Genomic DNA, 16,779 nt, shown 5'->3' on the forward strand with positions numbered 1-16,779 from the left:
TTATGTCCCAGGGTAGTAAAAGGATTAAATAAAATATATATGTAAACTTATTTTTGAAAAATAGAACCCAGGAATTTATATGCAGTGTTTTTAGTAAAAAAAACAAAACAAAACAAAACAAAACAAAACAAACAAAAAAACCACAATAGTCATTGCTTAAATATCTGAGATATATTGTGGTAACCATTTAATTTATATATTTATTTAATAAATGCTTACTAAGATCTTATGTAGATCTGGCCCCATGTTGGATATTTGGGATATGATGATGAGAGGGAAAAGAAAAAAACTAACCCTCATAAATTTAGAATCAAATTAACCAAATATATAAGAGTTCTGATTTTAATGACATAAGCTTTTTATTAGTGAAACTTCATGTGTAATAGAAAAAACTGCTCAGAAAATCTTTAGCTTTTGAAGAGATGACTAAAAGAGTACCATCATATGTTGTGTCCTTACAATGCCTCTTTAAAAAGAGGATAGAGGGCACAGATTAGACAAAGGCAGAAAATACAAAGTGTACACCAGAATTTCATCTTAAGTATTCTAAAAGTGCTTATTGTGTGTTTGATATTGAATTGGCACCAAGATCTTGTTTCCTAACTGTGCATTCAATTTTACATAATCCTTGTGCTTTACATGAGTTGAATACAGCTTCAACAATTACTACAGACAAAGATTAGTAGAATCCCTTCCCCACTGGTTTTTAAGTTAGTATCATTACTGTCTGAAATTTGGTTACTGGTTAAGACCACATTGGTAAGCTCAAAAATAATAGAGTGATCCAGGAATAGTTTGGAATTTCTGACTCTTTGGCATTCTGCTTTCAGGGGGAACTTTTCCAGAAGATTTTTCAATATTATTTACAATAAAACCCAAGAAAGGAATTCAGTCTTTCCTTTTATCTATATATAATGAGCATGGTATTCAGCAAGTCGGTGTTGAGGTTGGGAGATCACCTGTTTTCCTGTATGAAGACCACACTGGAAAACCTGCCCCAGAAGACTATCCCCTTTTTAGAACTGTTAACATTGCAGATGGAAAGTAAGTAACACAATAATCCAATGTTTTAACTGTGGAAAGCAGTTCGTTCATTTGGTCATTCAACAAATATTTATAAAGTGTGATGCAGTTTTTCTAGGGAGTGGTGATACAGAAATGAACAAAACAATAAAATACCTAATCTTACATAGTTTACAATCTGGGTAGACAAGCAGTGAATGATAAAAAATTACTAATGAATAGTTTATCAGATGGTGATAAGTGACAGGGAGAAATATAGCAATGAGAAGACTAGGGGATGATGGTGGGGAGTGCAGTTTTAAGGAGTGAGGTCAGGGATAGTCTTACTAAGAAGGTGACATGCAAAGATGGTAGGATGCATGCCACTGCTAATAATTAAAAGGATAGTATTCCACACGAAGGAAAAACAAACACACAGCCTCTGATTCTGGCTGTGACTGATTTGGCCTAAGCAACATCAAGGATGCCAGTGTGGCAGGAACAGAGTGAAACGTTGGTTGAGGATGGAGAAGCAGTGTAACACTTTGTGTTGTTGTTTGGTCAGTAAGTCCTATCGGACTCTTTTGCAGCCCCATGTAGATGGCCAGGCTCCTCTGTCCATGGGATTTCCCAGACAAGACACTGGAGTGGGTTGCCATTTTCTTCTTTAGGGGATCTTAAGAGTCGGACACGACTGAGCGACTTCACTCACTCACTCTGACCCAGGGATGAAACCCACGTCTCCTGCATTGGCAGGAGGATTCTTTTTCAATGAGCCACCAGGGAAGCCCATAATACATTGGACTGTAGATGATTGTAAACATTTTGGATTTTATTGCGGGTGAATATGAAGTCACTGTAGACGTTTTGAGCTAAAGAATGATCTGATTTGACTTCCTTAGATGGAGCTAGTGGTAAAGAACCTGTCTGCCAATGCTGGAGACAAAAGAGACTTGGGTTCGATCCCTGAATTGGAAAGATCCCCTGCAGGAGGGCTGTTAACCCACTCCAGTATTCTTACCTGGAGAATTCCATGGACAGAGGAGCCTGGTGGGCTACAGTTCACAGGGTTTCAAAGAGTTGGACATGACTGAAGTGACTTAGCATGCATGCATGCACCAATAATATTAATATTGACAATCATAGGAAGTTTTATATAATACTCAATATGTGCTGTATACTGTTGTGAACACCTTATGCAAGTTAACATTTAATTTTTCACAACTCTTTGAAGAAAATAATATTAATAAACCCATTTTACAGATAAGGGAAGTGAGGTACTGAGAGTTTAAGTAATTTGCATTTGTAAAGTGGCAAAGGTGAGGTTTGAACTCAGGTAGTCAGACTGTCCAATAACAGCCACTCTGTTAAGAAAATCATGCTGAATTCTGTATTGTGAATATTGTTTAATATTGTTTTGCTCCCTATCATTTCAGGAGCAGCTAAAGACAAATAAATGTTTCTTAAATGTACTTGACATTTTATTGCTGAATTTAGGCTACTAAAAGATTTATCACAAATATAACATTTGATTATAGACATAAGAAAGAAATAGCTGTTCAGATGGAAAAAAAAAAAAAATTCACACTCAGATTACCATTGTCAGAACCATGGAAAAACTGCCTCTCAAACCCAGGAAAAAACTGGGCTTTCCCAAGTAATTTACATCATTATCCTTAATATGAAAAGTGATGATAATTCTATGAGTTGAAATACATCAGAGTAAGAAGTGTAGGGTATACTGTTATAGATTGTTTTAGATACAGCAGTCCTCTTTGGCATGGTTGCCTTGAGCAAAACCTTAGAAGCCAGGGAGTGAGCATGGGGGATTATGGAGGAAGAGCATTCCTGGCAAAGTGAATTAGGTGAAAGGAACAAGAAAGAGGCAGAAATGTGGCTGGGGTACTGTGAATCAGAAAGCAGAAATGTGGACATGAGATGGAAGAGAGGCACGGTTAGGCAGAGTTAGGACTTCGGCTTTTACTGGGAGTATCAGGTTAGCTTTTAGCTAGAGAGAAACTTGATATGACTCATATTTTAAAATGGCCACTCTGGTTGCATTAGAGTGGGAGCAGGGACCAGTTAGGAGTCTAGGAGAGAGACATGGTTACCTGGTCAAAATTGTGAGATTTGAATCCTGAATATCCTGTGATACAGGATTGACAGATTTCCTGATGATATGAATGTGTAGTATGACAGAAAAGAGGATAATTAAGAATGTTTCCAAAATTTAAGGCTAATTTAGTATTTTGAACATTGTATGTGATACCATGATTATGACATATTATTGTCAGACCTTAAATTAATTCAACAAAATTCCAGTTTAGAGTCCTAATCAACTTTCAACAATTGAAAGAAATCATTTTTATTTTATGTTAATGAAAAGCACATGCCCGCAGTAGTGGAGAGGGTTTAATTGAAGACACAGGCTTCTTGGCAGAAACATGTGTAAATTTTACTCTCACAGTATTAAGTGCCTCCTAATATAAATCTTTGTGCAATTCAAACCAAGCAGATGCCTATGCTAGCTGAAATTGCTATGGAAAGAACAAAGATTAAGTGTATATGGAAATATACTTGGTCCTCATCAGTAGTCATGCCAAGTCACATGAAACAGATTTTTGAGAGGCTCCTGCAACTCTTTGGGTACTTTATTTTATGGATATAGTCCTAGAAACTTCTGGAATATTAATTTAGCACTTTTCATTTGGAAAAATAAGAGTGGTTTGCAAAATCCAAGTGAGCTTCATTTAGTTGTTTATGTTAGCACAAGATACTGTTAATAAAACCCACCATTTTGTGATTTTGATTAGGGTATTTGTATTTCCAAAGGACTGGCCACATCTCCACTCCTAGCCGCCTCCCCCCCGCCCATCCCACCCCATCCCCAGCCCACCCCACCCCCACCCCCACTGCAAAGCCTGTCATCCCTGCCCTGAATTAGCTGGAGCAGTAGCTTCAGAGTGAATTGAGAGTCTCACTCCACACATGCATTGACTATGCTTTCTTTACTTCCTGCCAACTCTGGAAAGGAGAGATATTGTGTCTCACTCAGTCTTGGATCCTGCCCACAATACTGAAATATAACTGTCTTGAAATTAAAGTGGAAAAAGAAAACGAAAGCACTTGAAATAAATGCAAATAAAGACAGAGAAGCATATTGTGTCTTACAATTAAACGTTCAATTGCTCCAGATGGAGCATTCATTCAATTAGTAGACATACCCTTTTAGAGCCTATATCAGGGGATCTCTCAAGTAGAATTCTTTTAAGTGAAATTCCACATTGGAAGAAAGCATTTACGTACATAGAAACTATTACTTATCCCATATCCCACCCCTAATCTCTATCAAATACCCTCATGAGGACATGGTGAGATCCAGCTATTGTTTCAACACAAGGTGAAGCAGAGGATGGGCACTTCCTTATCAGCACAGACCGCCAAACCTGCTCTGCATTTTACATGGCTGTGTGACTTTTTGAGTACTTACCACTGCTCTGGACACTAAGTAGCCACTTGTTAACTGATTAATAAATAAGCCTACATTTTGTATAATTTAAGATCACTTGTATAGTTTAAAATATATTGTAGTTTCACATGAATAATGGTTTGACAACATCTTTGGAACTTACAGAATTATTTGGCTTTTTAAGGTGGCACCGGGTAGCAATCAGTGTGGAGAAGAAAACTGTGACAATGATTGTTGATTGTAAGAAGAAAACTACAAAACCACTTGACAGAAGTGAGAAAGCAATCGTTGACACCAATGGAATTATGGTTTTTGGGACAAGGATTTTGGATGAAGAAGTTTTTGAGGTAAAATAAATCAAACTTTATTTTTTCTGAAGATTATTAATTCAGATGAGTAGAGTTAATAATAGCAACAATCCATATATGCTATAAAGCAAAGTTGTAAACTTTAAAGGGTGACCTACTTTCTTCCCCTGTGTGTATAGCAGTGATGCTTTCTATTGTTCAGTAAGAGAATGAGTAGACAGTGGTGACTATAAAACCTGGGAAACTTTAATAGAGATTGGTTGATTTAAACACTGGCATGCTATTCTCTTGGGAAAGGCAAATGGCTTTCCTCTTAGTACTTTGCATTGTTTTCTTTGGAGAAAAGAACATTTTCTTCACTTCCTTCTCTCAGAGATTAAGTTAATGAAATGTACAAGTCAGGTGTGTGTGTGTGTGTGTGTGTGTGTGTGTGTGTGTGTATTTCCAAGGTAAAATAGAGATACTCCAAAAGACAAACTATATTTTTAAAAATCACTATTTCAATGTGAAGGTAATGGTTAAAAGCTCCTTTCCAGTAATAATTGGCCAATTATGATAATCACATTATTTATTTGACCCTTCCATCATTGTATCTGGTAACTTTTGCTTTAATTTTCATTTAGTCAGTTATTAATGGAACAAACACATTTGACTACATGAAGGGGTGAACTCCTGAGCTATTCAGTCATTACTGATGATTGTTTTTATACCATTTTTGAATAACTTAGTTTTCAAAGTGTAACAAAGTAAAGCTGTATAATATATTATGGTTTAATAGACAAGTTTTACATGGAAATACATTTGCTGCATTCTGCTGATACGTATATAGAGATATGTATGCACACATAGTATGTGTTTTCAAAAACCACAGTGGAAATTCAGAAGGCCAGTAGAATATTGCATTTCTGTGCTTAGTTATATAATCAATAGCATAATTTCAAATAGAATTATTATTTGCAACATTTCAGATTATTTGGGATTCTGTTTGTTTCTGAGTTTCTGCATTAGTATATACCCAGGTCTTTGACTCTAAACAAAATGTTTTAATACATTATATCACACTAAATTAATGACAAACTGATTCAGACAATATGTAATAATGAACTCTCAGATATTCCAATATCATGCATTGATTGCACACAAATGATAAATGAATATTTATTAAATGAATGAGTATTATAAATAATTTAATTTTTAGGTTTACAGAATTCTATTTTAAAATTAAACTGTTTATGAACATCACTTTCATAAGCTAAATCTATTTTTGTAATACACAGTACCTTATTTTCCTAGAACATATGAGTAATATGGAAGAAATATATCATTGAAGGTTTCATTTCATATGTTAATCTATTGCTGTACATATTCACAGAGCTTGTGTAAGTTAAACAATGGAAAATAAGAGTAGATTGCTTTTGCCATAAATTAAAACATATAAGAGGAAATATATAATATTGATATTTATTAATTAGTTCTCAAAATTTACTGTTTCTGAAAGATAGTATTTGATATATGTACACATTGATTGGGCTTCCCTGGTGACTCAGACTGTAAAGAATTCACCTGCAGTGCAGAAGACCCAGGATTCATACTTGGGACAAGAAAGTCACCTGGAGAAGGGAATGGCCAACCACTCCAGTATTTTTGCCTGGAGATTTCATGGACAGAGGAGCTAGCTCCACAGTCCATGGGGTCGCAAAGAGTCAGACGCCACTGAGCGACTAAATTACTGAGCAAATAACACACACACACACACACACACACACACACACACACACACACACATACACATTGATTAGATTTCTTTTTCATACCATTTCATAGCATTGAGACTTCTATTTTTACCTGAACTTACTTCTAGGTGAGTGTCATTTAATTTTTATTTTTTATTCCCCCTACCCTAACATGCATATAAAACCAGATTATGTTCCACTTTCTTTTCCATATACTACACTCATACTTACTGGGTGTTTAGAGTTTTTTAAGTGTAGTTACAGACTATCACAGTAATCTTCTCTTTTTTTTGAAAATAAATAATTAAACCTAATGTTACATATTAAAAATATGTAATAAGCACCTCTATATTTCATAGGCTGATTATAGTATCAACAATTAAAATATATAAAAATGATTCCTTAAAATATTTCCATGTGTCTTCAACCACTACTAACCAAATATATCTAGCCAAGAGGTATCTAGTAAACTACCAAAGACAGAGGTACTGGAAGCAAAATTTATCATTATTTTCTCTGATTAAACATTAGCAATCTAATGCATAAACCATATTCTAAACTTTGAAGTAACTTCAGCTGTTTACCTGAAAAAAAGTCTAATATGCAATATATGAATTGCAATCTACAGAGTTTTTAGAATTCAGCATTAAATAGATAAAAGCAAAACTAAAAATATTTTTTAAAGTATGACGAAATTAGTTTATATGAAAATGCCAAAATGAATATGTAGACCCATAATTCAGATTATATACTTTTAGCATGACAGAGTAAATATAAGAATTGATTTTGGAATGAGAAAAATCTGATTTTGAATCCTAATAGATAGTTTAATCATGTTTCTCTGTGTAATTACTTTTTGTAAGTTTTAATTTCTTAGTCTTCAGATGAGAACAGTAATACAATCTCTCTCATATTTTTAAAAAATTGAGTTTATGCATGTAAAGTGCTTGAAGTACTAGTACTAGACAGATTGTGACTCCTCTGTATATCTTTTTTCCTTTCTAAGAATATTTTTTTTCTTAAATGTACTTATTTTAACTATTTTTGGCTGCACTGGGTCTTTATTGATGTTCCTGGCCTTCCTCTAGTTGTAGTGAGCCAGGGCTACTCTTCACTGGGGTGTGCAGGCTTCTCATTGTGGTGGCTTCTCTTGTTGCAAGGTGTGGTCTCTTGGGCTTTCTCATGGGTTTCAGTAATGGCAGCCCATGGGCTCAGTTGTTGTGGCTTATGGGCTCTGAGCGGAACCTCAGTAGTGGTGATGGGCTCTGTGGTCTGTGACATGTGCAGTCCTCCCAGACTGGGGTTGAACTCATTTCCTCTGCATTGGACCCTCAGGGAAGTCCCCATGTCCCTTTAAATTGCATATGTTTTCCAAGGTTCATACTTAAAATGATAGTATGCTAGTAGACATAGTTTTCCTACAGAACAGCATTATAAGATAGAAACAACTTTCACATTTATCCATCTTTCCCAGTCTAGATGCATTTTTGTCAGTCTTTCAGACTATTTTTCCTATTTATTGAGGTATAATTGAAGTACAATAATATAAAAATATCAAAAGAGTACTATTTAATCAGTTGTGACATATACATATATGTGTATACACATACATATATGTATGCATATACATATATGTGCATACATGTACATATATGTGTATACATATACGAGGATTCCCAGGTGGCTCAGTGGTAAAGAATCCACCTGCCAATGCAGATATCAGAGATGCGGGTTTAATGCCTGGGTCAGGAAGATGCCCTGGAGGAGGAAATGGCAAACCACTGCAGTGTTCTTGCCTGGATAATCCCATGGACAGAGCAGTCTCTGGTGAGCTACAGTTCATAGTGTGGCAAAGAGTTGGATGTGACAGCACACACACAGGCACACACCTCTGAAATTATTGTCATCACACCCAGAGAAATTTCCCTCCTGTATTTTTATGATCCATCCTTTCTCCATCCTAAACCTTAGGTAATCTCTAATTTATGTTTTATCACTACAATTTATATGTTACGGAAATTTTATAAATGGAATTGTACTGTATGCATTCATTTTAGTTTGGCTACTTGTTGTTCAGCGTACCATTTTTGAGTCTTATCCATGTTTTCTTATGTATCTTTATTTTGCTTTTCTTTCTGAGCAGTTTTCTAATGTGTGAATAAAACACAGTTTCTTAATCCATCTATTCTGCTAGAAAGCATTTGGATTGTTTCTATACTTTGGCTACTGCATACAAAGCTCTTGTGAACAATCATGCCCATTTTGTGTGGGAATTTATTTTTATTTGTCTTAGTTAAGTACCTAGAAGTTGAATGCTTGGGTTATTTGGTAGGTGCCTGTCTTGTTGTTCAGTCACTAAACTGTATCCGACTCTTTGTGACCCCATGAACTGCAGCACAGAGGGCTTCTCTGTTCTTCACTATCTCTCATAGTTTGCTAAAACTCATGTCTTTGAGTAGGTGATATTCCAACTATCTCATCCTTTGTTGCCCCTTTCTTCTGCCCTTAATCTTTCCCAATATCAATGTCCTTTCCAATGAATCAGCTCTTTGCATCAGGTGGCCAAAATATTGGAGTTTCAGCTTCAGTCCTTCCAGTGAATATACAGGGTTGATTTCCTTTAGAATTGACTGGTTTGATCTCCTCGCTGTCCAAGGGACTCTCACGAGTTTTCTCTAACACCACAATTCAAAAGTATCAACTCTTTGGCAGTCAGTCTTCTTTATGGCCCAATAGTCACATCCATATATGATTACTAGAAAAACCATAGCTTTGACTACACGGACCCTTGTTGGCAAATTGATGTCTCTGCTTTTTTAATATGCTGTCTAGGTTTGTGATAGCCATTCTTCCAAGGAGCAAGCATCTTTTAATTTCATGGTTGCAGTCACCCTCCACAGTGATTTTGATCTCAGGAAAATAAAATCTGTCACTGTTTCTACTTTTTCCCCCATCTATTTGCCATGAAGTGATGGGACTGGCTGCCATAATCTTACTTTATTGACTGTTGAGTTTTAAGTCAACTTTTTCACTCTCTTCTTTTACCCTCATCCAGAGGCTCTTTAGTTCATCTTTGCTTTCTGCCATAAGGTTGGTGTCATCTGCATATCTGAGGTTATTTATATTTCTCCCTGCATTCTTGATTCCTAAGTCATCCAGCCTAGCATTTTGCATAATGTACTCTGCAAATAAATCAAATAAGCAGAGTGACAATATGCAGCCTTGACGTACTCCTTTCCCAATTTGGAACCAGTCCATTGTTCCCTGTCCAGTTCTAATTGTTGCTTGTTGGCCTGCATACAGGTTTCACAGGAGACAGGTAAGGTTATCTGGTATTCCCATCTCTTTAAGAATATTCCACAGTTTGTTGTGATCCACACAGTTAAAGACTTTAGCGTAGTCAGTGAAGCAGAAGCAGATTTTTTTTGGAATTCCCTTGCTTTTTCTATGATCCAGTCAATGTTTGCAATTTGATCTCTAATTCCTTTGTCTTTTCTAAAGCTAACTTTTACACATGTAAGGTCTTGGTTCAGGTACTGTTGAGGCCAAGCTCAAAGGATTTTGAGCATTACCTTGCTAGCATATGAAATGAGCACAATTGTATGGTAGTTTGAACATTCCTTGGCATTGCCTTTCTTTGGGATTGGAATGAAAACTGCCCTTTCCCAGTCTTGTGGCCACTGCTGAGCTTTCCAGATTTACTGGCATATTGAGTGCAGCACTTTAACAGCATCATCTTATAGGATTTGAAATAGCTCAGCTTGAATTCCATCACCACCACTAGTTTTGTTCAAAGTAATTCTTCCTAAGTCCCACTTGACTTCACATTCCAGGATGTCTGGCTCTATGTGAGAGATCACACCCTCTTGGTTATCCAGGTCATTAAGCATTTTCTTGTTTGTTTTGTATAGTTCTGTGTATTCCTGCCACCTCTTCTTAATATCTTCTGCTTCTATTAGTTGCATGCTGTTTCTGTCCTTTATTGTGCCTATCTTTGCATGAAATCAAAGATAGGTATCTCTAATTTTCTTGAAGAGATCTCTAGTCTTTTCCATTTTTTCTACTATTTTTCTCTATTTCTTTTCATTGTTCACTTAAAAAGGTGTACAATACATATATAAATAATATCTCATGAAGTAGTTTCATGCCCCCAAATTTCTCTGTGTTCCAACTATTCATCACTGCCTTTCCCCTAAACGCTGCCAACCACTAAGCTTTCAATAGTTTCTTAGTTTTGCTTTTTCCATAATGTCATATAGTTGGAATTATACAGTTTTTATTCTTTCCAAGTTGACTTCCTTCACTTAGTATTATACATTTGCATTTCCTCCATGTCCTTCACGGCTTGATAGCTTATATCATTTAAGTACTGAATAATATTCCATTATTTGAATGTATCACAGTGTATTTATCCATTCATCTACTGAAAGACCTAATGATTGGTTCCTAGTTTTGATAACTATGAATAAATCTGTATAGACAACCAGGTTCAGGTTTTCATGTTGAGATGATAACACGATGATACCATATTTACCTAAGATGTTGATAAGTTTTCAGCCTCTTAGGTTAAATACCAAGGAATGTATACAGATCATACAGTATGAGTATACCTAGTTGTATAAGAAACTAATAAACTGTCTTCCAAAAGGAATGTGCTATCTTGCATTATCATTGCAATGAATGAAAATTCTTCCTTCACAGTTTTGGCACTATTTGGCTGTTATCCATTTTAATAGGTGTGTAGTAGTATCTCGTTTTAATATGTATTTCCCTGATGATATATTGAGCATCTTTTCATATATGCTTACTTGCCAGCTCTCTGTCTTGTTTGGTGAGGCATCTGTTAAGGTCTTTTGCCCATTTTTTAATCAGGTTATTTTTGTTTCAAATGTTTTTTGGAGAATAATTCTTTGTTAGATATGTCTTTTGCAGATACGTTCTCCTGGTTTGGCTTGTCTTCTCATTTCCTTGACATTGTATTTTGTGGAGTGAAAGTTTTTAATTTTAATGAAGTCCAGCTTATCATTTATTTTCTTTTCATGCATCATGCTTTTGATGTTGTAGCTGAAAAGCCATTGTCCTACCCAGTAGTCATATAACCTTTCTTAATGTTCTCTTCTAGGAGTTTCATAGTTTTGCATTTAGATAATGATATATTTTGAATTAATTATTATAAAGGGTGTAAGGTTTGTGTTTAGATTCACTTTTTTGCATGTGGATTTCTTGTTCTAGTACAATTTGTTGAAAATGCTATCTTTACTCCATTGTATTGCCTTTGTTTGTTCCTTTGTCAAAGATCACTTTACTATACTTATGCGGATTTACTTCAGGGCTCTCTATACTGTTTCATTGATCTATTTCTCTTTTCTATCACAAAAATCACATTGTATTGATTACTGTAGCTTAATAGTAAGTCTTGAAGTCTGGGTGTCAGTTCCCCAACTTCATTTTACTCACTTAACATTGAGTTGGCTATTCTGGGCCTTTTGCCTCTTGTTATAAATTTTAAAATCAGTTTGATGATATTCACAAAGTAATTTCCTGGGATTTTTAACTGGGAAAGTTGAAGCTGTAGATCAAGTTCAGACAACCCTTACTTCCTGGCAATAATGAGTCTTTCTATCTGTGAAAATGGAATATTTCCATCAACATTTTGTAGCTTTTCTCATTTAGATATTGTTCATATTTTGTTATGATTTTCAATTTCACTGGTTTTGACTCTCATTTTTATTATTTCTTTCTTTTACTGCTTTGTAATTAAATTGCTCTTCCCCTTCTAGTTTTTCAAGGTGGAATCTTAGATGATTTGATTTTATATTTTTCTCCTTTTCTTGTATTTGCATTCAATGTTAACAATTTCTCTATGAGAACTGCTTTTGCTGCATTCTACATATTTTGATGAGTTCTATTTTGTTTACTTCAAAAATATTTTATAATTGTCTTTAAGATAGCACCATAGACTCATTGTACTTGGAAATGTGTAGTGTATTCTCCATTAAAAAAAAAAAAAAAACTTTACAGAAATCTTTCTGTTATTGATGTCTAGTTTAATTTAACTCTGCTCTAAGGGCTGATATTGTATAATTCTATAATTCTGTTCTTCTGAGTTGTTTAGGTGTGTTTTATGCCCCAGAAGGTGATCTGTTTTTGTGAATATTCCATGCAAGAAGAATGTATAAACTGTTATTTGATAAAATAGTGTATCAAAGTCAATTAAATCTACTTGGTTGATAATGCTGTTGTGGTCAAATATGTCCTTACTAATTTTGTGCAGCTGGATCTCCAATTTCTGGTAGAAGGGTATTAAACTTTCCAACTATGTTATTATAATAGATTGTTCCATTTCTTCTTGCAGTTATAGCCCCTTTTGTCTTGTGCAGCTTGATGTTCTCTATTAGGCACATACACATCAAGGGCTATTGTTTCTTCTTGGACCATTGACTGCTTTATCAGTATAGAGCATCTCTCTCTATCTCTGATAACTTTCTTTGTTCTGAAGTCTTCTGTGTCTGAAATTAATATAGTTACTCTTGCTTTCTTTTGAATAGTGATAGTATAGTCTATCTTTGCATTCTTATGCTTTTAATCTATATGTGTCTATATTGAAAGTAAGTTTCTTGTAAACAATATATAATTGGGCCTTGTTTTTTGATCCACTCTGTATAGCATTTGAGGTTAATTCAGATTTCAGAGCTCTATAGAAGATCCAAAATAATACTTGTTCAGGATATTGCTTGTCCTCCAATATGAGCAATTCCTTGTTAATGCATCAAAAGATTATCTTGTGATGCCAATAGTTTACAATAAAGTATCACACATTTTGTTTTGTCCCTTTTGTAAGTTTTAACTCTGATTTCTTTCTTTATTTATTTTTTCTCCTTTAAGGCTTATCATTACTTTGTGACATCTTATCAACTTCTCAAAAAAAGCCATCTTTTATTGCATTCTTGTTGTCACTGTCTATTACTGTGTTGTTTCATAATTGTCTAATAATGCATTTCTTTCTCATTAGACTGTAAATTTATTGAGAGCAGAATTTATATCCACTTAATTTAGTTACTGAATCAGTGACATCAAACACAAACTCTGCCCAGTGCTTATATCCAATGAAGACTAGTAAATATATGGATGAACGTTATGCCTGCTAGTGGTTAAGACTGTTAGAACCACCTGTCCGGAAGGACGAAAAAAAAAAGTGGGAAGTCAGGAGATACTTGGAGTAACAGGCAAATTTGGCCTTGGAGTACAAAATGAAGCAGGGCAAAAGTTAACAGAGTTTTGCCAAGAGAACACACTGATCATAGCAAACACCTTCTTCCAACAACACAAGAGACAACTCTACATATGGACATCACCAGATGGTCAAAACCGAAACCAGATTGATTATATTCTTTGCAGCTGAAGATGGAAAAACTCTATACAGTCAGCAAAAACAAGATGGGAGCTAATTGTGGCTAAGATCATGAACTCCTTATTGCCAAATTCAGCCTTGAATTGAAGAAAGTAGGGAAAACCACTAGATTATTCAGGTATGATCTAAATCAAATCTCTTATGATTATACAGTGGAAGTGACAAATAGATTCAAGGGCTTAGATCTGATACACAAATGCCTGAAGAACTATGGATGGAGGCTCATGACATTGTACAGGAAGCAGTGATTAAGACCATCCCCAAGAAAAAGAAAGGCAAAAAGCCAAAATGGTTGTCTGAGGAAGCCTTTCAAATAGTTGAGAAAGAAGAGAAGCTAAAGGCAAAAGAGAAAAGGAAAGATATATCCATCTGAATGCAGAGTTCCAAAGAATAGAAAGAAGAGGTAAGGAAGCTTTCCTCAATGATCAGTACAAAGAAATAGAGGAAAACAATAGAATGGGAAAAACTGAAGATTTCTTCAAGAAAATTAGAGATACCAAGGGAATATTTCATGCAAAGATGGGCCCAATAAAGGACAGAAACAGTATGGACCTAACAGAAGCAGAAGATATAAATAAAAGGTGGCAAGAATACACAGAAGAACTATACAAAAAGATCTTCATGACCCAGATAACCAGGAGGCTGTGATCACTCACCTAGAGGCAGACATCCTGGAGTGCGAAGTCAAGTGGGCCTTAGAAAGCATGACTACAAGCAAAGCTAGTGGAGTTGATAGAATTCAAGCTGAGCTATTTCAAGTCCTAAAATATGATACTGTTAAAGTGCTGTACTCAATATGCAAGCAAATTTGGAAAACTCATCAGTAGCCAGAGGACTGGAAAAGGTTAGTTTTCATTCCAATCCCAAAGAAAGGCAATGCCAAAGAATGTACAAATTATGGCACAGTTGCACTCATCTCACATGCTAGCAAAGTAATGCTCAAAATTCTCCGAGCCAGGCTTCAAGAGTATGTTAACCAAGAACTTCCAGATGTTCAAGCTGGTTTTAGAAAAGGCAGAGAAACCAGAAATCAAATTGCCAACATCTGTTGGATCATCGAAAAAGTGAGAGAGTTCCAGAAAAAACATCTATTTCTGCTTTATTGACTATGTGAAAGCCTTTGATTGTGTGGATCACAATAAACTGTGGAAAATTCTGAAAGAGATGAGAATACCAGACCACCTGACCTGCCTCTTGAGAAACCTGTATGCAGGTCAGGAAGCAACAGTTAGAACTGAACATGGAACCACAGACTGGTTCCAAATAGGAAAAGGAGCACGTCAAGGCTGTATATTGTCACCCTGCTTATTTAACTTATATGCAGAGTACATCATGGGAAATGCCAGGCTGGATGAAGAACAAGCTGGAATCAAGATTGCCGGGGGAAATATCAATAACCTCAGAAATGCAGATGACACCACCCTTATGGCAGAAAGTGAAGAGAAACTAAAGAGCCTCTTGATGAAAGTGAAAGTGGAGAGTGAGAAAGTTGGCTTAAAGCTCAACATTCAGAAAAATAAGATCATGGCATTTGGCCCCATCACTTCATGACAAATAGATGGGAAGACAGTGGAAACAGTGACAAACTTTATTTTCTTAGGCTCCAAAATCACTGCAGGTTGTGACTGCAGCCATGAAACTAAAAGATACTTGTTTCTTGGAAGAAAAGCTATGACTAATCTAGATAGCATATTGAAAAGAAGAGCCACTACTTTACCGAGAAAGGTCCCTCTAGCCAAGGCTATGGTTTTTCCAGTAATCATGTATGAATGTGAAATTTGGAATGTGAAGAAAGCTGAGAGGTGAAGAATTGATGCTTTGGAACTGTGGTGTTGGAGAAGACTCTTGAGAGTTCGACTGACTGGGTGGAGAAGGAGCTAAGAGATGTATAGGATAGTACATGTCCTTTGAAAGTTAGTTGTATATTAAGTAGTTGACTATTCTCTGTTGAAGTAGAATAAATATTATATAACAACATTGTGCTTAAATAACCTATATAGAGATACAAATAAATAGTTATAATAAGATAGAAATTCTGTCTCTAATAAAGATATAGGAATGTTCATGGGAGAAAATATGGTATGCAAAATAATTTAAAAAATAAAAGGATGTTTAAAGATGAGGGCACATGTACAAAAGATGAAAGTTTGGAATGAGCTCAGAGGATTTGAGAATCCAGTTTGCTTTGGGGGATATTTAGGCGATGACTTAGTGAGATGTTTTAGGGCCTGTTTTATGAAGTGCATTTTATACCACCCTGCGATAGTTAAATTTTAAACCACAGGTCATGGGAAGTTTCTTTAAGTAGAGGAATTAAATATTGAGATTGTTTTTTACCAATTCCTTTTTTGTCAGTGAAGGAGTTAGTCTAGAATCAGAAGAACCTGGTTAGAAAAGAACAAAACAAAACAAAAACTGATATGTTGAAACATTTAGTTCAAATAAAAGGTTACTTAGAGACAAGGTCATCACAGAAGAAATGGAGAGAAAAGTCTTGTTTCAGGATGCTAATGTGTGTGCAATGACAGATCTTAAGACTGATTGGGTAAGTGGGGTTAAGGGAGAGAGAAACTTAATACTTCAGGCTTTGCATAAGGTAGCAAATGGGACTTCCCAGATGGCTCAGTGGATAAAGAATCCACTTGCAAAGCCAGGAGCCATAGGAGGAGGAAATGGCAAACCAGTCCAGTATTCTTGCTGGCATAATCCCATGGACAGAGGAGCCTGGAGGGCTACAATCTGTGTATAGAATTGAATGAGTACGCATGACACATGATGTGCCTGTGTAGGCTACGTTGCTTCAGTCATGCCTGACTCTTTGAGACCCCATGCACGGTAGCCTGTTCCTCTTTTCAT

At 35.6% G+C, this 16,779-nt stretch overlaps 1 protein-coding gene across 1 annotated transcript in view; it reads left to right on the plus strand.

Moving 5' to 3' along the window:
* The window catches only part of COL11A1 (collagen type XI alpha 1 chain), a 222,042-nt gene that overhangs the window by 32,934 nt on the left and 172,329 nt on the right, over positions 1-16,779 (plus strand). The window contains exons 3-4 of the mRNA XM_052638265.1: positions 831-1,044; positions 4,656-4,818. Of these exons, the coding sequence (XP_052494225.1) occupies positions 831-1,044; positions 4,656-4,818 (377 nt within the window). The remainder of the gene's footprint in view (positions 1-830; positions 1,045-4,655; positions 4,819-16,779) is intronic.

The sequence above is a fragment of the Budorcas taxicolor genome, chromosome 3, assembly GCF_023091745.1.
Source record: "Budorcas taxicolor isolate Tak-1 chromosome 3, Takin1.1, whole genome shotgun sequence".
In the NCBI taxonomy this organism is placed as follows: Eukaryota; Metazoa; Chordata; class Mammalia; order Artiodactyla; family Bovidae; genus Budorcas; species Budorcas taxicolor.